The sequence below is a fragment of the Protopterus annectens genome, chromosome 2.part0 (assembly GCF_019279795.1).
Source record: "Protopterus annectens isolate FY-2018-M chromosome 2.part0, PAN1.0, whole genome shotgun sequence".
Taxonomy (NCBI): domain Eukaryota; kingdom Metazoa; phylum Chordata; order Ceratodontiformes; family Protopteridae; genus Protopterus; species Protopterus annectens.
The window spans coordinates 478,076,052-478,101,283 of NC_056728.1; the positions used below are offsets into that span (position 1 = coordinate 478,076,052).

The window sequence follows — 25,232 nt, forward strand, 5'->3', positions numbered from 1 at the left end:
ACCCAATAAAAAGAACAGGGAATGAATTTACTCACAGAAACCTGGCCAGTGGTGATGCTTAAGACTTTGCTTTAGGGCACAAACTATTCAAACGTTTTACTACTGCTTCAGTTGTAAACCACATGCACACAGCAACAATTCACTTAAGATTCTAAAAATCTGTAGCTTTTCAGATCAAGCCATCTATGAGTACGCACTTCTACTGGCCACGTCACTAAAGTGGTTTGGCAAACAGGTCCATAGACAAGTACTAGGTTAGCTACCTTGCGGGCCATTTTAAGCCTAGCCAATGTCCCTTTTTGTGCTCAAAATAATTTATCCCATTTAGTTAGAGATTGGTCTTACCCATCCCATGATCAATTATATATTATCCCTAATGAGAATAACTGGGATCATACCACAGATAATTTCAGGGGACTCATGCATGGAATCAAGCATTTAGGAGCTGCCTATGTCAGTTCTGGAGTAAAATCTCTGTTTCCCATTCATAGATCTAAGTTGTACTTGAATATAGACCGGGATGAACTTTGTTTTATGTGGATGGGGAGTCTTTTTCATAGTAGCACTCTCCTCTCCCAGATATACCTTTCCCGCCACACCATTCTATTGATGTTGCAGAAGAGGTTTAGATTCATAGGCCAAGTATTTTGATGCCATCTGACTTGCTGATGTGCAGTAAATCCTTCAGTACTTGGTCAGAGGATGCTTTGTATGCCAGACACATGCCAACTCTTAGCAGTCTGTAGGATTCCAAATATAGTGACAGGACTCTGAATTGGTGCATGTAGGGCATGCTGTTTTGGACTTGTATCCTTACGTAAGGTATCTCTTTGGGCATTCCAGTTGTTGCATGTGTCTGGACAGGTACATGCTAAAGGAGCATTGTCTTTAATGATTAGCCCAATGAGAGCTAAATAAAGTGGACAATGACATCTTAGTTCTAGACCAATACCTTGGTATAAGCAGCGCAATATAGAAGGATTTTTTTACAATAGACACATGCTGGTCAAAAGGTAGGTCACTGGCCACATAAGTTCCCAAATCCCGAACAACAGGGTCAACTCTTAGGGGCATATTGTCAATGTGGTACTTCCCTGGTGTACATTACTTCCCAAAGGATATAATAATGTATTTTTTGGCATTTTGTTTCAGTCCATGATTTTGGTACCAGTTATTTATTTGAGACAAAACCTTCCTGTGGCATGGAAAAGTAAATTGGAGATTAAATAACTGCTTCTAGCTTGCAGTCATCTGCAAACCTAGTCAGCCAGAGCCCTTTGGTATCAGCTTTTACTTCAGTAAAGTAGATGCCAAACAAGAGAAGTCCCAGCACAGAACCCTGAGGGACTCCACTGGTGACTGGTTTCTTTGTGGAAGTAACTTCCCCTATTCTGATGAACTGCATCCTACCTGTGAGCCAACTGGCAAGTCCAGTGGGTTACATAGGGTGTATTCCCAGTTTATGTAGCTTTTCTACTATGCCTTAGTGGGGAGTTGTGTCAAAAGCTTTGGTTAACTTTAAGAAATTAAATTCCTCTGTGTCCTGCTGGATCAGGAGATAAGCTTGCAACAGAAAAGAAGACCAATACAAAATATGCCTTTCTCTACCACCTTTCTTCCCTGATATTCGGATGCTTCACCCCTCCTCATCCTCACTCAAGATTTGCACTAAATGATGGAATATTTCTACTAGCTTTTGTGTGTGCTGATCCAAACTTATCTATTCTACTTATGCAGTACTGGAATCTGTGCATCACAGGGTGATCAAATTTATTAGAGGTTCCCAGTGAATGGCAGATCTGCTCCTGGAACTGTAAGTAGGCCATAACTGCTGCAGAGGGTTCAGTATTTCCAGCAGTTTCATTTAGTGTATTACACAAAAATTAGTACTACTAACTTGGCACTATGAGACCCTAGTGTGTCAGTGTCTACCATCTTCACTCCTTCTCGTCCTCTCAAGGAGTCAAAGAAAAGTACAGCTGTGTACACTTACCATAAATGTAGATGTTCGAGTGTAGTCACTGTTGCTGTCATTACATTTGAGTAATCTGCCTGCAGGTTGCTCTCAGTCGGCCTGATTAACAAAGTCTTGGGTCCTGCATAGTTGCTGTCCCTTCTTCCATGACGTCAGGTCTTCAGGGGTATAAAACATGCAGCCGACGCCATTACATCAGTTTTTCTTACCCCAGATGTCAGGTGCCCCCCTAATGGAGAGCAATTAAACATAAAAACAAAGGTATACCTGCAACAAAAAAGTAAATACACCAAAAAGGCTTTTAAGCATAGTAAAGAAAAGTAGAGGTATAGCCAAAACAAGTTTGGGGGCACGAGGGAGGGTAACCAGAACTGCAACAGTGAATACACTTTAACATCTACATTTATGGTAAGTGTACACAACTGTACTATGTTCTTCGTATTTCACTGTTGCAGTCATTACATTTGGGTAGATTCCCAAAGCTATAATTGGGAGAAGGAGTTTAGATAGCATTAGGGTCAGCTATAAGGCCCTGCAGGACTGCAGTGGCAAAGCCAGCTCTGGATTTAGAGAAAACTGGCAAACGACAATGTTTGGTGAAAGTATGCACAGAACTCCATGTAGCAGCTTCTAGGATGTCCCTGGTAGGAATGCCTCTGAGAAAGGCTGTAGAAGTAGATGCAGCCCTGGTGGAGTAAGGTCTGATCCCCTGGGGGATAGGTTTTCCATGGTGCTTATAGCAGAAATTAATGCAATGGCTTATCCATTTAGAAATGGATTGTTTTGAAATAGCCTTCCCCTCTGCCCCTGCAGCAAATGCTACCAGCAGTTGTTCAGATTTTCTTTGAGGTTTAGTCCTGTCCAAGTAGAATCTAGGTTGTCTGTGCACATCCAAGGAATGTAGAATCCGTTTCCCTTTGTACTGTGGATTGGGAAAGAAGGTTGGCAAATTAATGGACTGGTTAAGAGCCACACTGGATACCACCTTGGGCATGAAGGATGGACTGGTTCTGAGTGACACCCTGTCCGCATGAAAGATGATGAAAGGCTCCACTGCCATAAGGGCCTGTAATTCAGATACCCTTCTAGCTGAAGTGATTGCTAAAAGGAAAGCTGTTTTCCAAGAAAAAATTTTAAGTCACCAGTAGCAGCTGGCTCGAAAGAAGGCAGAGTGAGTTTCTCCAATACAAAGTTAAGGTCCCAGGCTGGGGTTGGAGCTCTCCTGAGTGGTCTCAAATTTTTGGCCCCTCTGAGGTACTGCTTGAGAAGTGGATGAGAGAAGAGGGGAGGTTCTGTATTATAATGCGCTGAAATGGCTGAGGCGTGGATTTTAATGGAGGAAAAAAGACAGGCCCTTGTGAAGCATCTCAGTTAAGTATTGTAAAATCTGACGTAAATTGGGCACTGCTGTGCTCATCCCTTGAGATTGGTTCCAGGCACAGAATCTTTTCCATTTTTCAGCACAAGATTTTCTAGTACTAGGCCTCCTTGCCTCTAAGATGACACCCATCACAGGTTTGCTGAAGGATGGTAAGGGAGAGTTTAAGTAATTAGCCAGGCTGCAAGGTTCGCTGCTGGAAGCTGAGGGTGCAGAATCTGGCTCCCCTGCTGAGATAGCAGGGAAGGAGTCTGAGGCAGGTGCCATGGAGATAACCGTGACATGCTGCGCAGGAGGGGGTAGCAGTGTTGGCACGGCCAGTCTGGAGCAATCAAAATCATCCTTGGTTTGTCCTGTTTGACTTTTAGGAGTACTTTAGAGAGCAGAAGCAGCGGGGGGGAGGCATAGACTGATAGTTTTTTTCCAGCTGAAGGACAGCACATCCACTTTCCAGGCTTGTTTGTGGGGAGTCCTTGTGCAAAATTTGTCCAATTGGTAGTTCTGGGGGGAGGCAAACAGGTCTATATCTGGGCTCCCCCATTCGCTTGTCAACATGCTGAAAATCCTTGGTTCCAGTTTCCACTCGTGTGAGTCCATGAGGTTTCTGCTTAGTCCGTCTGCCAATGTATTTAATTTTCCTGGCAGGAATTGAGCTTGTAAGTGCACTTTGTAGCTTAAGGCTGTGTTCCACAATGCCATGGCTAGTCTGCAGAGGGGGTAAGAATGTGTCACCCTGCTTGTTTATGTACCACATAACTGTGGTGTTGTCCGTCTTTACCACTAGTTGTCCTGGAACAGCTAACATTTCTTTTTGATTGATATGCAGGTGCATTTAACTTGGGTTCTATTTGCCCTGAATGCACTTCCCTGCCAGGTGAGTCCCCCATGCACAGTCTGATGCATCTGTTGTCAGGGTTTGGGCGGCAGGGGGTGGTGTGAAAGGTAGTCCCTTGTTTTGGTGGCAGGCCTCTGCCCACCAAAGGAACTCTAGGCTTAGGAAAGGTATGATAGGAATCATTGTTTCTAGGCTGTGAGAATACTGACTCCATAGGCTTTTTAGATACCACTGTAGTTTCCTCATATGCAGTCTTGCATATGGAATTAGAAGAATGCAGGAGGCCATGAACCCCAATGCTTGCAGTATTTGTCTGGAAGATAGCAGGGTTTTTGTGGCCACTTGTTTGAAGTAGGTTGTCAAATGAATTTGCTTTTCTGGCATGAGGTAAGCCATCTGGGAAGTTGTATTCAAGCTTGCTCCCAGTAATGTAATTTGTTGACAGGGTACCAGTTGCAATTTCTTTTCGTTTATAGTGTACCCCAGATAAGTTACAACCTTACGCCAGATAATTCAAAAGTATGTCCTGGCTTTCTGCCTGAATTAGACAATTGTCTAGGTATGGATATATTTGAATACTTCTTTGCCTGCAAAATGCAATAACTGGAGCTAGGCACTTTGTGAATACCCTGGGCGCAGTAGATAAGCCAAAGGGCAGTGCAGAGAACTCATAGTGCGTGTAGCCTGCTTTGAAGAGTAGGTATCTTCTGCAAGATTCCCTGATTGGGATGTGCAGATATGCTTCTTTTAAGTCTAGTGTTGCCAACCAGGCGGCTTTGCCTAGCATAGGAAGTAAATGGTGAAGAGTCAGCATCTTGAATTTTGGAATCTCCAGAAAGGTGTTTAGAGTAGACAGGTCCAGGATTGGATGCCATGATTTGTCTTTTCTGGGTACCAGGAAAAGTCTGGAGTAAAACCTTGTCCCTTTTCCTCTTCTGGTACCAGTTGAATAGCTCCCATGCTTAAGAGAGAAAGTACTTGTTTTTGAGCCTCTGCCCACTGACTTGGGGGTAGGTCCAGCCACCCACTTGGCATTGGCAACATGTGGAAGTGAAATCTGTATCCATGGGACACTATATTAAAACCCATTTGTCTTGGGTAATGAGTTCCCAGTTCTTTGCGATCTTTCCCCCCAGAGGGGCAGTCAGAAGATAAGTGCTTGGAAATTTTAAAAGGAAGTCATTGAGACAGTTTACCATAGGGGGTGTCTTGTTATTCCCAGACTTGGAAGTGGAGGCTTAGTTCTGTGAGTCCCCTGGGACTGAAACCTGGGGTTTTTGCTGTGTCTGGGTTTGGCTTAAGAAGACCTGGAAGGGGCTGGAAAGGACCAATTCTTAGAAGGCCAGTGCCTACTAAATCTAGGAGGCTGAACTTGTAAAAAATCTTTAACAGTTTGCATAGATTTAGCTTTATCTTCCATCTATTTAGGAAAGTACAGTTTTGTACCTACCATAAATGTAGATGTTCGAGGATTCCCTTGCTGCAGTCCTGACAATTGGGTATAGTCCGCGTCCCAGTCGGCCCGAATACCAGAGTATAAGGCTGACGTCGGTCATGGCGCCTTAGACTGACGTCAGTACGTCAGGGTACTAATCCGCATGACCGACGTCATTTCCTCAGTCTTTTCTTGCCCCAGATGTCAGAAGACCCAAAAAGACAAGTCCAAAAACAACCTGCACCAAAAACATGTACAATATATACAGTAATATATACACAAAATATAAGCATGTAAACCCACCTACACAACCACCCTGAAACACAGAGGGAAGGAGGAGGTTGGACTGCAGCAAGGGAATCCTCGAACATCTACATTTATGGTAGGTACAAAACTGTACTATGTTCTTCGCCTTCCCTTGCTGCAGTCCTGACAATGGTAGAATCCCAAAGCAGAGGTAAGGAGGCTGGCAAATTATAAAGTAGCAGGAGCTGACAACATGCCTTGTAAAACAGCTGTGGCAAAACCAGCTCTAGTCTTAGAGTATATAGGCAGGTGATAGAGAAAGTATGCACTGAACTCCAAGTAGCTGCCTCCAGAATATCCTTAGTTGCCACCCCTTAGAAATGCTGTTGAAGTGGCAGTAGCCCTAGTGGAATGAGGCCTAATCCCAGCTGGAACCTCTTTGCCATGATGGGAATAACAGAATGCAATGCAAAAGCCAATCCACCTAGAAATAGTTTGTTTTGACACAGGCTTGCCCTGTGAACTGAAAGCAAAAGAAACAAGTAACTGCTGAGACTGCCTAAAATCTTTAGTCCTGCTCAAATAATAACGCAATTGCCTGTGTACATCTAAAGTGTGCAAAATCTTTTCCCTTTATTTTGAGGATCTGCAAAAAACGTAGGCAAATGAATAGTTTGGTTTAAAGCCACACTAGAAACCACCTTAGGCATAAAGGAAGGATTAGTACGTAATGATACCCTGTCCTTATGGAAAATCAAAAGGGCTCTACTGCCATAAAGGCCTGCAACTCAGACACCCTTCTTGCAGAAGTAATAGCCAACAGAAAAGCAGTCTTCCATGACAAATATTTCAATTCAGCAGTAGCTGCAGGCTCAAAAGGTTGTAGAGTAAGTTTTTCCAACACAAAATTGAGATCCCAAGCAGGAGTAGGAGCTCTACGTGGGGTCTTATATTCTTTGCCCCTCTAAGAAACTGCTTGAACAAAGGATGCGAAAACAAAGGTGGGTCACAATCATAGTGAGCTGAAATTGCTGCAGCATGAATCTTTATGGAAGAGAAAGACAAACCTTTGTCCAATAATTCAGTAAGATATTGAAGAGCCACACTCAAATTAGGCTCTGAAATCTCCAAATTCTTTGCTGTACTCCAAAATAAAAATCTCTTCCATTTTTCTGTACACTCTCCTAGTACTAGGCCTTCTAGCTTCCATAATCACATTTAAAACTTGTTGAGGAAGCTGAGACCTACCATGCTTCAACACAGAATATGCCAAGCTGTGAGATGAAGAGATGGAAGCTTGACATTGAGCAGATGACCGTCCTTCTGAGATAACAGATGAGGAATCAGAGGTAAAGGCCATGGAGGCTTCTTTACAAGACTCCTTAGAAGTGGGTACCAGTGTTGCCGAGGCCAATCTGGAGCTATCAAAATCATCCTTGGCCTGTCCTGTCTGACCTTTAGTAATACCTTTGGAAGAAGAGGTAGAGGTGGAAAGGCATAGACATGAAGGTTTTCAACTGAAGGACAGAGCATCCACTTTCCAAGCTGTGTGATGAAACCCCTTTGTGCACTTTGGCAGCTGGTGGTTTAGTGGAGAAGCGAACAGATCTATGTCTGGAGTTCCCCATGACACTGTCAATTTCTGAAATACATGAAGATCCAGTTTCCACTCTGGGGATCCATGATTTGTCTGCTTAATACATCTGCTAGGAGTTCTGTGCTCCTGGCAGAAACCTTGCCTGAAGAGTCAGTTGCAGGCTTAACGCAGTCTCCCATAGAATCATTGCTTGCCTGCATAGAGGATAAGAATGTGTTCCCCTTGCTTGTTGATGTACCACATGACAGTTGTGTTGTCTGTCAGAATCAACACCTGCCCTGGAAGAAGTAACTCCTTGAACGCCATCAATGCAAACTGGACTGCTAACATCTCCTTCATGTTGATATGTAGATGCTGTAGTCTGGCAGGCCACTTGTCTTGTATCCACTTTCCATTTAGATGAGCTCCCCAAGCAGTGTCCGAGGCATCTGTCGTTAAAATCTGACTCGCCTCTGGCGGGTCACAGAGAGTCCCTTGTTTAGGTGACATTCCTGAGCCCACCACAAGAATTCCTTTGAAGGCAAGGTATTATTTGAATGACAGTGTCCAAATCTTGGCAGTGCTGGGTCCATACATTTGTGAGAACCCATTGCAGCCTCCTCATATGCAGTTTGGCATTGGGAAGCACCAGAATACAAGATGCCATGAACCCTAATGCTTGAAGGACTGTCCTTGCAGTCAGCACGGACTGATGAGATAGTTGATGGAAGTAAAGTGACAGACTCTTTTGTTTGTCCGGGGTTAAAATGGCCATCTGGGCTGCTGTATTCAGTCTCACACCCAGAAAGCACATGTCTTGAGAGGGTACTAGACTGGACTTTATTTCGCTCACAGAATACCCTAGGCATCTTAGCACTGCTATGACATATTCCAGATGCTGTAGAAGGTGTTCCTTTTCTTGAGCCAGAATCAGGCAGTCGTCCAAGTAAGGATAAATTTGAATGCCTTGAAGCCTGAAGTAAGCTATCACTGGAGCCAGAACCTTTGTGAATACTCTGGGCGCAGTAGATAAGCCAAAGGGCAATGCAGAGAACTGATAATGAAAATCTCCAGTTCGAAACCAGATACTTTCTGCAACTTAGCCTTATGGGCACATGAAGGTAAGCTTCCTTGAGATCCAAAGTTACCATCCAGTGATCCTTGCCCAGCAGAGGTAACAGTTGCTGTAACGTCAACATCTTGAACTTGGGAATGTCCAGATAAGTGTTGAGGATAGATAAATCCAAAATTGGTCTCCACGTGTTCCCCTTCTTTGGTACTAGGAACAGGCGAGAATAAAACCGAACAAGCCCTTTCTGACACAGGGACTGGCTGAATAGCCCCTATCTGGAGTAACTGAGAAACTTGCTTGTGAGCCTCTTTTCTTTGTGGAGGAGGAACATCGGGCATGCCTTTGAAAGGGGCATTGTGTGGAAATAAAATCTGTACCCGTGATGAATGATATCCAGCACCCATCTGTCTTGAGTGATTAAATCCCAATTTTCTTTGAAAAGAGACAATCTTCCTCCCAAAGGAGCTGCCAGGCGAGAGTCCACTGGCAGCTGAAAAGGCAGGTCATTGGTTCTGCTTACGAAGGACTGACCCTGCCCTCACCAGAAGTCTGAGCAGGTGAACTGTCTGATCTAGGCCTAAGACCTTGAGCCCTGCCCCTACGCCTAGACCTACCCCTAGACTGGGAACCATAAGCAGGATATGTCCACCCTTAGCAGGCCAATTTCTACTAAACTTGAGGCTGCACCTGCAAAAATCTTTAACAGTCTGCATAGACTTAGCTTTGTCCTCCATTTTCTTTAAAACTGCTTCCACAGGCGGTCCAAACAACACATCAGACTGTAAAGGAGCATCCAAAATCCTGGTCTTAACATGCTCAGCTAAATTCTGATCCTTCAACCATGCATGTCTCGAAAGAACAGAACTAGTAGCAGCCACCCTCGAGGAGGCCTGAACAGCATCAAAACCACACTGCAAAGAATGCTTACCCACTTGTTCAGACACATGAACCAAATCCAGCAATTCTTTACACTCAATACCTTCCAAAGCATCCACCTTAGATTTCAATTGTGAAAGGAGATAATTCTGATATTTCAGCATATGAAATTGACAATTCAACGCCCTCATGGCTAGAGTGGAAGAAGTATATACTTTCTTACCCCACCTATCCAAAGCCCTTGCCTCTTTATCAGAGGGTACAGGATTTTTAACCACAGAAGCTTTAACACCTTTAGGCCCCTGAGAAACAGTTTCTGGGTCCGCCTGGGACTCTTAAACAAATACTTATGAGCTTGGGCACCCTATAATACCTATCAGGCTTAACAGGAGCAGGAGGCAAGGAATCAGGGTTCAGAGAAGCCTCTGCAAAACATCCTCCACCACATTCAACACAGGAGGAATAGCTAAGGGCCTATGCTGGGGCAAAAACAAGAATTCCCTAAGCCTTTTCTAGAGTCAGAGTAATCTTGCCCTTCCCATTTAATGTCCTCCCACATGGAGTGAAGAGTCTCTGAAAATGAAAAATCCTCAGGAGGAGAAGCTGAGATTGGAATCATCCACATCAGAATCAGAATAAGTAGGAAACTCTTGCAAGTCTTCCACAGAAGACTCTGAAGCCTGTGAACACTGTTCAAAACTATCAAACTCCTGTTCCACCCTAGGCCTCTTATCAGGTGGGCGCATAGAACCTCTAATCAGAGTAATCAAATCTTCTGCCATTTTAAGCATATGTTTCTTAGGCACAGAGCCCGAAATGCTAGGAGAAGCCCCTACAGAAGCTGAACTTGGCCTTCCTCTAAAAGAAGCTTTGGCAACAGAAGGAGGCCCTAACTACCTTGGGAAGAGAGGGAAGAACAGTTACCTGAGAAGGCCCCTCAGCCTGGCCTACCTCCTGAGAGGGCACATCCTGTAACAGTAAAGTATCTGCCTGAGACTCCATAGAGACACCTGGCAAAACCTCTGGCTAACCTGAGCCTTCTAAAGGACCGACGTCCGGGACTGCGGTTCCTCACCCCTAGACTTCACTGTTTTGTCCTTGCGCTTCTTAGATGAAGCGGCGGAGCATCCGACGGCATAGTGTAATTGCAACGCTTCCCAAACACTAACCTAGCACAATCAAGCCTCCTCTTAATAGTGCGCTTGTTAAATCTAGCACAAGAGCGGCAACCAACAACGTCGTGCTCAGGCCCTAAACAAGGTATACACAATGTATGATAATCCCTATATGTATCTGCTTCCCACAAGAAATACAGTTATTCACTTTTCTGACATCCGGTTAAATACTGAGGCAAGAAAACCAAAATGTTCCAACGGGTTACTTAGCCAACTCTGTATTCGGTCTGAAACTCCGGTTCGAAAAATCTCAGAACGCCAACCTGCACTCAAAATTGCTTCTGCATCGGACCATGCGGCAAAAGACTGAGAAATGACGTGGTCATGCGCATTAGTACCCTGACGTACTGGCGTCAGTCCGCCATGACGGCGCCAGCCTTATACTCTGGTATTCGGGCCGACTGGGACGCGGACTATACCCAATTGTCAGGACTGCAGCAAGGGAAGACGAAGAACATCTTCTTCAGCCTTGTTACCAAACAGGCAGTCCTGATTTAAAGGAGCATCCAACAATTTAGCTTTAACATGATCAGACAAAGATTGCTCCTTAAGCAAAGCATGCCTTCTAAGCACAGACCCAGTAACAGCAGCCCTGCAAGAGGCCTCTAAAGAATCAGAACCACATTGCAAAGTATGTTTTCCAACTTGTTCAGCAGAATGCATTAAATCCTGTAAGTCTTTACAGTCAGGAATCAACATAATTTTCTGTTTAAGCAGTCCAATAACATGTTGTTGATATTTTAACATATGAAATCGGCAGTTTAAAGCTCTAACTGCCAAAGTTGCTGAAGTATAAACCTTTTTACCCCATCTATCCAGTGCCCTGGAGTCTCTGTCAGAAGGGGTAGGATTTTTAGCAGTAGAAGCCTTAATGCCCTTGGGCCCCTGTGAAATAGTCTCTGGATCTGCAATAGGATTTTTGAAAAGGAATTTGTTGGACTTGGGGACCCTGTACTATCTGTCAGGTTTACTGGGAGCAGGAGGCAGGGAATTAGGGGCCAAACTGGATTCCGAGAAAGGATCGTCAACAATGTCTAGTACAGGAGAAATAGGCAAAGACCTATGCTGAGGTAGGAGAAGGAAATCCCTAAGCCTCTTTTTTGAATCAGAAAATTCCTGGCTTTACCAATGAAAATGCTCCCTTAGAGTATGTAAGGTTTCCCCAAAAGAAAAATCCTCAGGAGGGGAAGCAGAGGGAATAGAGTCCTCTGCATCAGAATCCTCATAAGTAGGTAAGGACAAATCCAGGTCATCAGAATAGTCAGAAAAAACAGAATCCTGATCAGACGATTCATAATCAAGCTCAGCTCTAGGCCTCTTGGGGGTGGGGTGACCCCTGATTAGAGTTATTAGATCTTCAGCCATTTTTATCATTTGTTTTTTAGGCATAGAAGCCTGAGCATGTGGCAGGGCGTCATCTTTTTTAGACATGGATCGAGATTTAGGCCTTAGTAATGAAGGAGGCGTCCATTTAATATGCAAGTCCGTAGGCCTGAATACACCCTCAGAAGCTGGCGCCTGCACAGTGGCTCCGGACCCATCCAATGTAGAGATATCCGCGGGTTCCATAGTTGAAGTATCTCGCGGCATACCGAACTCAGAATGGGTCTTAGTAGAGGCCTGCAAATCAGAAGTAGTGGGTATCAGGGGCTGCGAAAGTGCCTCACTGAGTACCGGCGAACTGTCGACTGGCTTAGGAGAAGCGTCGTCGGCAGTTTTGGACCTCGGCAGCCTGTCTCTGTCTTTATCTTTGTGTTTTTTCAGAATCCCGGTAATCGGATGGCTAACCAACGACATTTCTAGATAATTTAACCGAGAACCGAAATACTTAGAGGCAAAAATATACTGACGATGGATAGTGTGCTGATTAAATAAAGCACAAATCCGACAGCAAGGTACTTTGTGGTCAGGACCTAGGCAAGGAATACAGTACGAATGAAAATCTTTATGAGGTATTTGCTTTCCACAAGTAATGCAATTATTAACTTTTACTGACATCGGAAAGGAGCAAGAAAAAGTTTCACCAATGGGGTACTTAGCTTTTAGTTGAAGACTTTGGTTCTGAAACTCGAAAATGAAAATTTCAGGAGTCGGCCGACCGGCACTTGAGAACTGCTTCTGCTTCGGACACCACACGGCAAGAAAGACTGATGTAATGGTGTCGGCTGCATGTTTTATACCCCTGACAACCTGATGTCATGGAAGAAGGGACAGCAACCAACGCAGGACCCAAGACATTGTTAATCAGGCCGACTGAGGGCAACCTGCAGGCAGATTACCCAAATGTAATGACTGCAACAGTGAAACATAAAGACATCATCTGGGTTCCATTTTTTTTTTGCTCACATTGGTTTTACGCTGGAATAGCCCAAGAAATGTTATCCTTCTTATTTACTTTTCTTTAGAAAGCACTGGCAGTATTATAGTTATCAAAATCTACACTCTTACAAGTTGCTAAACCAGACCCAGGCTGGGGCAACCATGGATTGGTTTGCCTATCCCCTTGTAGCTCTCTGCCCTACACGGATCCTAATCCTATACTTCAGTTTAAGCAACCACTCAGCACTACCTTGTGCTTTTATTCACTTACATATGCCTTTAATTCTTTAGGAGTCTTTCAGGCAACTTATATTAGACACAACACTACCACAAAAGCAGACCCGGCTCCAGGTAAACCCAAGATCAACTCTGAAGGCCCACAAAAATGGCTGAGAGGTCATATTCTCTGAAGGAGAAAAATCTAAGTCACAGAAGGGAAGCCTTGGGGGGAGGGGGGCATCATGGCTCTCAATGGTTACAAGCCACAGTCAGTGTCAGAGTGGGAAATGTAGCATGAAAATGAAACTGAGAAAGGCGCAGCCATAAGTGTTGGTACATACGTTTCCAGAGGAGTGACAAAAGGAAAAGGATAAATAACTGAAAATATACGATTCACATTTATTCTGAATAAATATTTTCTTACTGCAGAGGCAATGCATATAAGGAGACTGATGAGATATCCTCTAGTAGTTCAGCACAACTAACCAGAATAAAAACTGCACACGATGATATTCATTAAACATGCATTTCAGCAATCTTATCTAGGACACATGCAGAAAGTTGCCTACACCGATTAACATAGAACAGACTCCATCCTTACCGTGCCAACCTGTCTGACAACAGGAAATGCTGCTGTATGTTTTCCACCAGTGGCCCCTTCATCTCTTCCACTACTTTAAATACCCGCTTAAAGTTATCAAACTGCAAAGCAAACAAGAACAGACATGTCAATTAATAAAGTCCTTAAACATGTAAAACAAACACACATATCACACTTACAGTGCCCCATATGTCCTCACTTCTTGCCTTCAAATACATGGATTCCTAATTTTTAAATTGTAAAAAATAAATAAATAAAATAATCTCAGTATTGGAGTTCTTGTGTCTCTTAGAAATTGCAAAAATAAACATACATAAGAACTCATACCTGCAGATCTTTAGCAGACATTTACTCATGGGGCATACCTTAACCAATGAGACCTAACCAAAGGAAGTATACAGGTTCTGTACTACTAGTAGACATTTCCAAGAACTTATAAAACCACAAGAGGAAGAGAAGGTAGAATATACTAAGAAATGAATGGTACCAAGTCTGTACTGTTCCATGAACACATATCTAAACTACAGTGGTTACTAAATACAAAGTGGCTGTGCTGAAGATGTCCACTGTGCAGAAATTACTCAAATATTTATCAATAGCACTGGCATGCAGTCAACTCTTTGGTAGCACCTGCTTTACAAGGTTCCATTCTCTATTAGGAACAAATTTAAAGAATAACTGGTTTGCCTGTGTACATCCTTTGCTCTCAAACAATAATGCTTTAGCTGACATTGTGCACAGTGTGGTGAAGTACACCTACCTCTTTGTCCTTTGCTTCCTGGAAAAAACAAGAAAGTGAACTGGTCAATTTATTTATACCCCCCGAGATGATCTTTTGAAGAAAGCATAGGTTAGTCTTGTGCGATACCCTACTGTGATGACACAACACACAAGGCAGTGTTTACTGCATAAGAGCTTGAAAAATCCTTTACGGCTTCCTATTAGCCCATTTGTGCTCTAATCCTGCATGGTTACAGCAACCCGTATTACCTTGTGGTGAGACTCCCCTCTCGCCAGTGGGAATTTGTCTAATGAAGCTCACATCCTTTCAATGTCAGAAGTCAGAATCTGCCAGCTTTAGGTTGACATCCTCAGCTGGTTCAGGATTTTTTTAAACAGTTTTTAACATATGTGCCTACGGTTCTTCATCTGGTGGCTGCTGAGCATGATATAATGAGCTGCTAAATAAAGTCGCAGCCAAGTGTAAGCTTTCTCATACCTGCACTGCTCAGATACATTGCAGGTACTTTCTGCCTAGCCTTGTGCTCCTACATTCCTGGGCACATGTAGTATACTCTGGGCATTACCCTAGACAGTGCTTGTTTGGCAGAACATTCACCATCTCCCTCGATCTTGAGAAAGGCACATCTGCCACTCAGTCCAATCCCTCCCGAGCCATCTTCTCTAGTGCCAGAGCCACTAATCAGTTCAAAGTTGGCTGGGGGGATGCCAGGGCTTCACTCCTCTGCAACACAGAGAAAGTGGTCAGAATTCTTGTGGCTTACACAGTGGCAACCAAAGACAGAGCTTCCAAGAAGAAAATTTAAGCAGCTATGAGGCTCGCTAAATGGTAAATATACATTTGTTGACCCGGATAGAGCACTGATCCCAGTGGACCATTTTTAAGCTCAGTGTGGGGTCTAAAACCATGACATGAAATAGATCATAAAACATATTGGGGAGGCAGAATTCTTGAAGCAGACACTGCAAAACTCTCCACACCATAAAAATGAAATCCCAAGGTGGGGCAGCAATCTTGACCTGGAAAGGGCAATAAATATGGGGCCTTTATTAAAAGCCAACTTTGTCAATCAGAAGGTCACAAAAAAAAAGTAGTATGCTCTTTGATCACTGAGCACTAAAGACGGATATTTAAAAAAATGAAACTATATTCAAGTTAAATCAGAGTCTCCTAAAAATTAGAATAAAATTATGATGTTTTCATACCCTGGTCAAGAACTCTGAAAAAAATGGTTCCTTTTGACATTGCAGACAATTTACATGGAAGCATACCTCTCAACTGTACAGATTTTTTGCAGAATGTCCAGATTTTGACACCTGATTTTTTGCCATTTCTCATAAAATTGTAGTTTACTTGCAAAGCACTGGCAAATCATTGAGTGTTTAAGTCAGAAAATAATGACAGGCATTTAAGTTTCAGACTTCATACCTTCAGAAAATTCATGACATCTGTTGTTCTATCAATTTTCTAAGTTTGTAAGAGCAATATTTAAAAATATCCCTATTTTTGGGCCTTTGTCCCCCCATTATTGATGGCTTTGTCCAGATTTCTTGCTCCAAGCGGTTGAGAGGTATGCATGGAAGGCTCCTGAGCAACAACTAAGACTTCAGTAACTCAGACAAGCTTTCCGGAACAATCTTATCTAATTTGACAATTATACTCCACTACATTGGCTCTACTCCCAAAAGGAGAATCATCAACCCTCTTTTTTCCCATTTTCTAAATGGGGTTGGGATGTCGTGTCAACATCACCATTTCTCTCAGTTCAATGCCACTCTCCTACTTTTTGACAATTATGCCCGACTGTCGTAGGTCTTTTCTCACACAATCAACCACCTCTTTGCTGCATGCCCTCATTTCCTCTTGCCTTCTTCCTGTCTGTCCCAAATCATCTTTCTCCAGATTGTCTTCTGCTTTTCTGCACATGTGCCTGACCCACTGTAATTTATTCTCTTTAATCTTTTCTGCAATTGGATGTACTTTGACTCCTGCACTTATGTTCTCAATTCATCTGTCTCACAGTGTGCATCCTACTACCCGTTTCAGGCACTTCACCTCCATCACCTCCAGACTGCTCAACTGCTATGCCTTTCCTGCCCATGTTTCCATACCATACAATAGTACTGGTAGCATCACTATTTTGTATACCTCACTTTTCAGCTTCTTTGGCATTCTTCTGTCATACACTACCCATGACACTGTGCCAATTTGTTGCAGCCCCTCTGATTCTAGCTTTGAACATCTTATTCTGACTTCTCTCCTAATCAACCACCCCTTCCAGATACCTGAAGCTGTTAACCTGTTCCACTATTTTCCCTTCTATCTCAATTCACAGCTTTTTCTGATTTTGCCCATTTGCTGCAATTACAACTGTTCTACCTGCACTCAATTTAATTCCACGTGCCTTCAGTTTTGCATTCCATTCCCTTACCCTTTGCTGAAGTTGTTGATCAGAGTCTGCCTGTAATACCACACTGTCTCCATACAGCAGTTTTGCTGATATGTCCCTTCCGAACTGTTTGCTAAATGTAGACCATAACAAGTTTTAACAGCAGTGCACTCAGAGCTGAACTCTGATGCACACCCACTCCCACTGGGAACCCTCTGTGAGGCCAAACATTGTTCACACTTGAGTCATTTGGTCCTTGTACATAGCCTGCACTAATTTTATTAATGTTTCTGGGACTTCAAACCATTACGGACTGCACAAATCAGCTTTCTTGGGTCCTTGCCATATGCTTTTACCAAATTTACTTCCTTATCTCTAGGTTCTTCTCAACTATCTGTCTCACTGTAAACATCGGGTCAGTTGTGTGCATCCTGATCTGAATCCAAATTGCTCATCTCCCATCTTACTTTCTACTGCTCTGTGTATTTGTTTATCAAGCCCTCTCTCCTTTCATGCAGTGTAATAAGAGTTTGATACATCTAGGAAGGGGTAATAATTCCCCCATTCCACAGTAAACATGTCTACTGCCCACTCCTCACTATTCTGCAGAACACAGAACCTTGTAAAGACTTACTTCAGTTGACATCAAAGAATCTAATCTCAGAGACATACACAGTGAAGTAGGACTGTGCATTTGTTAGCTAAATGCAAACATTCACAATGAACTTTGAACAACACCTCAGAATTTCTGCCAAGCAGTGTCCTATGTCTGGTTGTGGACCACCACAATCGTAATTTTATCAATGACAATCTACTCCCAAACCTAAAGTACTTCCTGACATAGAAGTATAATTTAGTTCCTCCCTCCTAGTCTGTCCAGGCAGAACAACCTGGTCATTACTGGTTTTGGGACCAGCCAACCTTCTAGAGAAATCAGTGTATACAGTACTGCTCGCAGTTCCAAAGAATGAAGTGGAAGGTTTCTAACAGGAAGACAAAATGGTCTCTCAATACTAAGGATAAGATATGGTTTCTGTCTGTTGATGTACCAGCCAGCTGCCACGTCATCTGTCTGGATGGAAATAACACCTAAAGGGAGAGAGTCCTAAAATTTCTGCAACCCTAGGAGGATGGTACTCATCTCCAACACACTGATATGAAGACTGACCTCTGAGACCACGTGCCTTGGACTGTCTTTCCCAGATAATGCCCTGCCCCACTCCACCCCTGCTGGGAAGTGCACATAGTCACTGTGGATTGGGGGAAAGAGCAGAATGAATGGGCATCCCTGTAGAACATGTGGAGTCTTTAGCCATGATTGGATGTGTTGTGTCCTGCAGATGTTCATCAGATTCACTAGAAAGGATAACTGTTGCTTAATGATTTACCACTGAACTGCCAAGGTCCAACGAAGAACATGCAATGTAGAATCTGGCCAGAGGGACTAACGTGACTGAAGCAACAGCTTTATCTAGCCAAAAACTTCAAATGGTTTCCACAAAACTCTCTTGAGTACCAAGACCTGCTGTAGCTCTTCAAGCAGCAAACGAGCTCTGAGGTAGACCACTCTATTCACAGGAATTATGGGTAGGAGTGGAGCCTGTGCACCAGATCCAAAGCTTGGAAGTGGCCATAGCCAGATTTGACACATTGAGAAAGAGATGGAAAAGACAACATTAAATCAAACATTCAGAGGCCCTGCACAGCCACATACAGAGCCAAACCTCAGTCCAGCAGAACAACAGTCTGTGATCACAAACGGAAGTTTTAAACAAATCTGGTCCACAGCCCTGAACCTTCTGTGACCAATGACCAGCAGCACACCTCCAACAGCTGGTTGAAGAATCATCATCCAAACAATTTCAAGAAACTGGTTCATGAAAATTAAAATCAAAGCTTGGGCTTTTAATCAAACCTAGTCTTTGTAGTTTCATCCTCCTACACCACAAAACTGGTAGTAAATCTACAGGCATAAACAATACAGTCTGCTGGAACTGTGCGTATTAATGAGGATATGCCCAGTAGAACAACAGCCTCTGTAAGACGGCCTGTGCAAATAAAACAAAATTAACTAACTGTAAATGGTAATAAAAAAGTTTGTGTGTGTTTATGCTAAGGTGAGACACTAACTGGCAAAGTAATAAATCAAGAATTGGAAAGCATAACAGGTGGGGAAAAAGTAAAAAAGTATATAAAGCAGCAAGGGAAACAGGCAGCCAGTTAAACTCATGAAAACAAGCCAGTGCAGTCCTATGCATAAAACTGGATACACCACTTTATTCCTTCATCTTATTTTACCCAGCAGTAATTATTTTGGGGTTAGATTTTACTGTCAGAAAAGCAGTGTCTGCCAAGTGGAGTATATTGTTTAAGAAGCATCAAAAGGGTCCATCATACTTCAACATGTCTGGTGTCAGCATGCAGATTAAGACTAGGAGCTGCTCAATGAGCTTCAATATGTGACTAGGAGCTGCTCAATGAGCTTCCTGTGAGAGATGCGCTTATATAGCCAAACTGGAAAGTACAGTTGTGTACACCTACCATAAATGTAGATGTTCGAGTGTCTTCACTGTTGCAGTCATAACTGTAGGGTGCTCCTGCTGGCAGGCAGCCCGAGGTCGGCCAGAATCCCAAAGTCTGGGTCCGGCGTCGGCTGTATAGGGGCTAGTACCCCCCAGCGTCAGCACTTTACATAGCAGCCCTCAGCCCGGCCATCTTCTCCAGCCTTTCTTGCCCTAGATGTCAGAAGTCCCCAACAAACCAAAAATGAATCAACAAAGGAAACACAAATACACCACAAAAAAGGAAAAAGGGGATAGGAGGGAGGGAAACCCGACTGCAACAGTGAAGACACTCGAACATCTACATTTATGGTAGGTACACAACAGTACTATGTTCTTCGTGTTTCACTGTTGCAGTCATAACTGTAGGGTGGAATCCAAAGCAGTGTAAAAGGGAGGAGGCTTTAGATAGAAGAAGGGAGGCAAGAATACCCTGCAAGACAGCAGAGGCAAAGCCTGCCCTGGACTTAGAAAACAAGGGAGATTGTAGTGCTTGGAAAAGTATGCACAGAACTCCAAGTGGCAGCTTCCAGATATATCCTGTAGGGACTCCTCTGAGGAAAGCTGTAGAAGTGGCAGCTGCTCTAGTAGAGTGACTTCTAATGGTCCCTGGAAACTGTTTCCCATGATGAGTGTAACAAAATCTGATTCCATAAGCAATCCATTTGGAAATAGTTTGTTTAGAAATAAGTTTTCCAAGAGAACTGGAGGCAAAGGAAACAAACAATTGGTTAGACTTTCTGAAATCTTTTAGTCTGTCCCAGGTAAAACGTAACTGTCTGTGCACATCTAATGAATGAAATCCCCTTTTCCCCTTTTGTTTTGGATTTGGAAAGAAAGTAGGAAGGTGAATTGTCTGATAAAGCCACTTTTTTGAAAACTTTAGGCATGAAAGTAGGACTGGTCCTCAAGGATACTCTGTCCTGATGGAAAATAAGGTATGGTTCCACAGCCATGAGAGCTTGCAACTCTGAGACCCTTCTGGCAGAGGTCAATGCTAACAAAAGAACAGTCTTCCAGGATAGAAACTTAATATCTGAAGATGCAGCAGGCTCAAAAGGAGGCAAAGTAAGTTTTTCTAAAACATAATTAAGATCCCAGGCAGGGACAGGAGGGGTCCTTGAGGCACAAAATTTTTTAGCCCCTCTCAAACTGCTTCACCAAAGGATGAGAAAAAAAAAAGAGGATCAACTGAAATGCGCAGAGATAGCAGAAAAGCATGAATCTTAATGGAAGAAAAGGAAAGTCCTTTTTAAAAAAAAAAAAAAAAAAAAGAAAAGAAGAGAGATCAGGGTACCTGAGATCCAGAACCTGGTCCTCAAATAAACCAAAAAATCTCCATTTTAGATCATAGTCTTCCTAGTTAGTGCTTCCGCCTAGCAAAAGAACATCAAAACTTGTTTGGGAAGACTAGAGGGAATCAAATTCCTTTGAAGAGCCAAGCTGCCAGGCAAAGGGTCTTGAGATTGAAATGTATAAACTGACCTGATGCTGGGACAGAAGCGAAGGGTTCAGTGGGAGAATCCAAGGAGGCCCCAGAAAGGAGCTTTAAAGTTGGATACCAAAACTGTCGAGGCCAATTTGGAGCAATCAAGATGAGGAACTTGGGCTTGTCCTGTTTTATTTTCAGTAATGGTAGTAGAGGAAGAGGAGGGAAGGCATATGCTGAAAGGCTTCTACAGCTGAAGGACAGGGCATCCACACTCCAAGCTGCTTTGTGGAAGGACCTGGTGCAGGCAAAGCGAGCAGCTGATGATTGAGATGGGATGCAAACAGATCTATCTGGGGACATCCCCAAACTGCAGTAATCCTGTTGAACAAGTTGGTGTGAACTAGCATCCATTCGTGAGGATCTGAAATGTTTCTGCTCAGGCTGTCTGCTAAGAGATTCTGTTTCCCTGGAATGAATTGAGCCTGGAGATGTAGATTCAAATTTAGAGCTGTGTCCCATAAACCCATAGCTAGTCTGCAAAGGGGTATGAATGAGAACCCCTGCTTGTTGATGTACCACATGACCGTGGTGTTGTCTGTGCCAATTAGCAGAGGGCCTGGTTGTAGAAGATTCTGAAGGCTAGAAGGGCGCTTTGAACTGCCAACATTTCCTTCAGATTGATGTGCCAGTGAAGATGGTCCTTTGTCCAGGTTCCTGCTGGCAATTGTCTAGAAAGTGTGCTCCCCAAACATAAACCCAGGCGGCCGTGGGTTGGATTTGAGTAGTTGAGGAAAAGGAAAAAAGGTTTTCCGCTTGTAAGTGCATGCCTGGACACCCAGAGGAACTCCCTCCTCCTGAAGGCAGGGGATCAGGATATCCAGATCGTGGTAATGCTGTGACCATACACTTTTCAGATACCATTGAAGCTTTCTCATGTGAAGCTTGCGCGCGGAATCAACAAAAGCATGCAGCCCATAGTAGCCCCCCTGAGCCTGAATTTCCTTGCAGTGAGCTGAGATAGAGTTGCCAAGGTGTTGAAAGTAGAAGCCAGCTGAATTTGTTTTTCTGGGAGAGGAAGGCCCTTTGTAAGGTTGTATTTAAGAGGGCTCCCAAGAATACCATTTGTTGAGAAGGGATCAAATGTGACTTTTTATGTTCACTGAGAATCCCAGTAGGAGGAGAAGACGTTGAACAAAGTCCAGATGTTGAAGCAGAAGATCTTTGCTGTCTGCCTGAATAAGGCAGTCGTCCAAACAGGGGTAAATCTGGATCCCCTGAAGTCTGCAGTAAGCCACTACTGGTGCCAGGCACTTGGTGAAGACTCTGGGCGCAGTAGATAAACCAAAGGGCAGAACAGAGAATTGAAAGTGCCTCGAACCTGCCTTGAACCTGAGGAATTTCCTGCGTTCTTGTCTGATGGGAATATGTAAATAAGCTTCCTTTAAGTCCAATGTCACCATCCAGGCGTCCTGAGAGAGCATTGGAATTAGCTGTTGCAGAGTAAGCATCTTGAACTTTGGAATTTCCAAAAGGTGTTTAACACAGAAAGGTCCAGAATAGGTCTCCAAGAGTTTTGTTTTCTGGGAACCAGAAACAGTCTTGAATAAAACCCTTTTCCCATTTCCAGAGTGGAACAGGCTCTATGGCTCTCATGGCCAGAAGAGCATCCACTTGAGTTAAGGCCTCTGACCATTGAAGTTTTGGAAGATCTGGCCAACCGTGAGTCCTTGGCAAAGTGTGAAAGTGGAATTTGTAACCTTTTAAAATCACGGCCAATACCCATCTGTCCTGGGTAATATGAGTCCAATTTCTGTAAAAGAGACAGTTTTCCTCCGAGAGGCGCCCAGGTGAAGGGGTCCTGAAGCCCAACCGAGAGAGTCATTGAGTTTGCTTTCTTTGAGATTGGGATCTGTCTTCTCCCTTCTAGGTGAAGAAGCAGTCCATTGTCTAGATCTGTAAGAGGCCTGGCCTTGACCACGACCTCTGAGCGCCTATATCTTCCTTTGAGGCCTGTCAGACGTGGGAAAGGACCAATTTTAGAGGGCCAATTCCTGGAAAATCTAGGAGGCTGAACTTGCAAGAAATCTTTACAGTCTGCATAGACTTTGACTTTTCCTCCATCTTTTAATAACTTCCTCAGCCTTAGATCCAAAAGAACATCTTGTTGAACAGGGGCATCTAATAACTTAGCCTTAACCTGTTCAGGCAAACTTTGTTCACGGCCAGGCATGTCTCCTAATAACAGTACCAGAGGCAGCAGCCCTGCAAGAAGCATCCAAAGCATCAAAACCACAATGTAAGCTATGCTTGTTAACCTGTTCAGTAGCATGCAAAACATCCTGAAGTTCCTTATCCTCTGCACAAGCAGGAAGGGAAGCAAGCTTTTGCTTTAAAACAGACAAAAGAAATTGCTGATATTTAAACATATGAAACTGGCAATTTAAAGCCCTTACAGACAGGGTAGCAGAAGTATATACCTTTTTCCCCACCTGTCTAAAGCACGAGAATCCTTCTCAGAGGGAATAGGATTTTTAGAAGTAGCAACCTTAGCAGCCTTAGAGCCCTGAGAAATAGTTTCAGGATCCGCAGAAGGGTTTTAAATAAAAATAAATGAGAGTCAGGAACCCTATAAAATCTATCAGGCTTAGAAGGAGCAGGAGGCATGGAATCAGGATTCAAATTAGCCATCATCTACAATGTCCAAAACAGGAGGGATAGCTAAAGGCCTATGCTGAGGAAGAAGAAGAAATTCTCTAAGCCTCTTCTTGGAAGCAGAATATTCCTGTCCTTCCCAATGAAAATGTTCCCTCATCTCATGCAGGGTTTCCCCAAAAGAAAAATCCTCAGGCGGAGAGGCCGAGGGTAAAGAGTCCTCAGCATCTGAATCCTCATAAGGAGGAAAGGAATAGTCCTGATCTGAGGAAGAAACAGAAGATACAGAAGCCTGGTCAGAGGAATCCAGAGTAACATCCTGTCGAGGCCTTTTCTCAGGAGGGGGGTGAGAACCCCTAATCATTGTAAGCAAATCTTCAGCCATCTTCAATAATTGCTTTTGTGTCTTGGGAGTGGATTCAGAAGCAGCTTGAGCTGGAACTTTAGACTTAACAGGAGTCTTTGTCTTTGCCTTTGCCTTTGAAATAGTAATGTGAGTAGGCCTGAAAACCCCTCAGAAGCCGGTACCTGCACAGCGGTTCCGGACCCATCTGAAGGAGCGACGTCCGAAGGTCCTGCAGCAGTTAAAATAGTGGGCCTTGATGGCTCCCCATGGGAGTCCGTGACGCCATCGGTTCAGAAGTGGCGGACGACAGGGGCTGCCTCACTGACGACAGCCGAACCGGACGCTGGCTCCAGCTGCAACGAGTCCTGTTTGGACCTCGGCCTGTCTTTGTCTTTGCGCTTCTTTTGGACTCCGGTAGTGTCCGGCGACATTCTATAATTGAAGCGTCTGCCAAAATAATTTAAAGCCCAATCGTACCTGCGCTTGATAGTACGAGAGTTGAACCTGGCACAGAACCGACAACAAGAAACGTCGTGGTCAGGGCCTAAGCAAGGTAGACAGTAAGAGTGGAAATCTTTATGAGGTATTTGTTTCCCACACGCTATACAATTATTAACTTTTTCTGACATCGGAGGAACAAGAAAAGGATTCCCCAACGGGTACTTAGCTTTGAGAAGAGAAGTAAGAACTTCGGACCGACAACAACCAAATACGCTGTTCGATAATCGCCAACCAACGACTTGCGAGCTGCTTTCCACCGCACGGCAAGAAAGACTGGAGAAGATGGCGTCGGCTGAGGGCTATGTACCAAAGCGTACTGACGTCAGGGTACTAGCCTATACAGCCGACGCCGGACCCAGACTTTGGGATTCTGGCCGACCTCGGGCTGCCTGCCGGCAGGAGCACCCTACAGTTATGACTGCAACAGTGAAACACGAAGAACATGCAAAGTTCTCTTTACCAAAGACTGGCCTAGACAGTCAAGAGGAGAAGGTAAACACTTGCACCGCACCACACTCATCACATAGTCCCTCAAAACCTACACCACCAAAACACACACACAGAACCACAAAACATACACCTACATTCGCGGAGGCTCTCACTACTAATCTGCCCAAACAACAGAGACCTCCAAAGCAGAAATGCAAGCAACCTCCACCCCCCAACACAACATAAATGACACACAGCCCACATACTCAGTGTGCCACTCAACTACAGCCCATAAGGCATAACGTACCCAACACTCTAGTCATAGGTGACTCTATAGTCAGGCACACTGATGTTCCACTCACCAGGCTAAACAAGGAAAAAGTTACTGTCAGGTGCCAGGATCCGCCACATAACGCAGGCACTCAGGTCACTCCACAACAAGTACAAATGTGACTCTGTCATTGTCCATGTTG

The 25,232-nt window shown here is 43.9% G+C and overlaps 1 protein-coding gene across 2 annotated transcripts in view; it reads right to left on the reverse strand.

Annotated features, from left to right (window-relative positions):
• Positions 1–25,232, reverse strand: part of LOC122793129 (FGF1 intracellular binding protein) — a 544,410-nt gene that overhangs the window by 326,060 nt on the left and 193,118 nt on the right. For both annotated transcript variants that reach the window (XM_044060893.1, XM_044060894.1), the window contains exon 5: positions 13,708–13,808. In XM_044060893.1, coding sequence (XP_043916828.1) covers positions 13,708–13,808 — 101 coding nt within the window. The remainder of the gene's footprint in view (positions 1–13,707; positions 13,809–25,232) is intronic.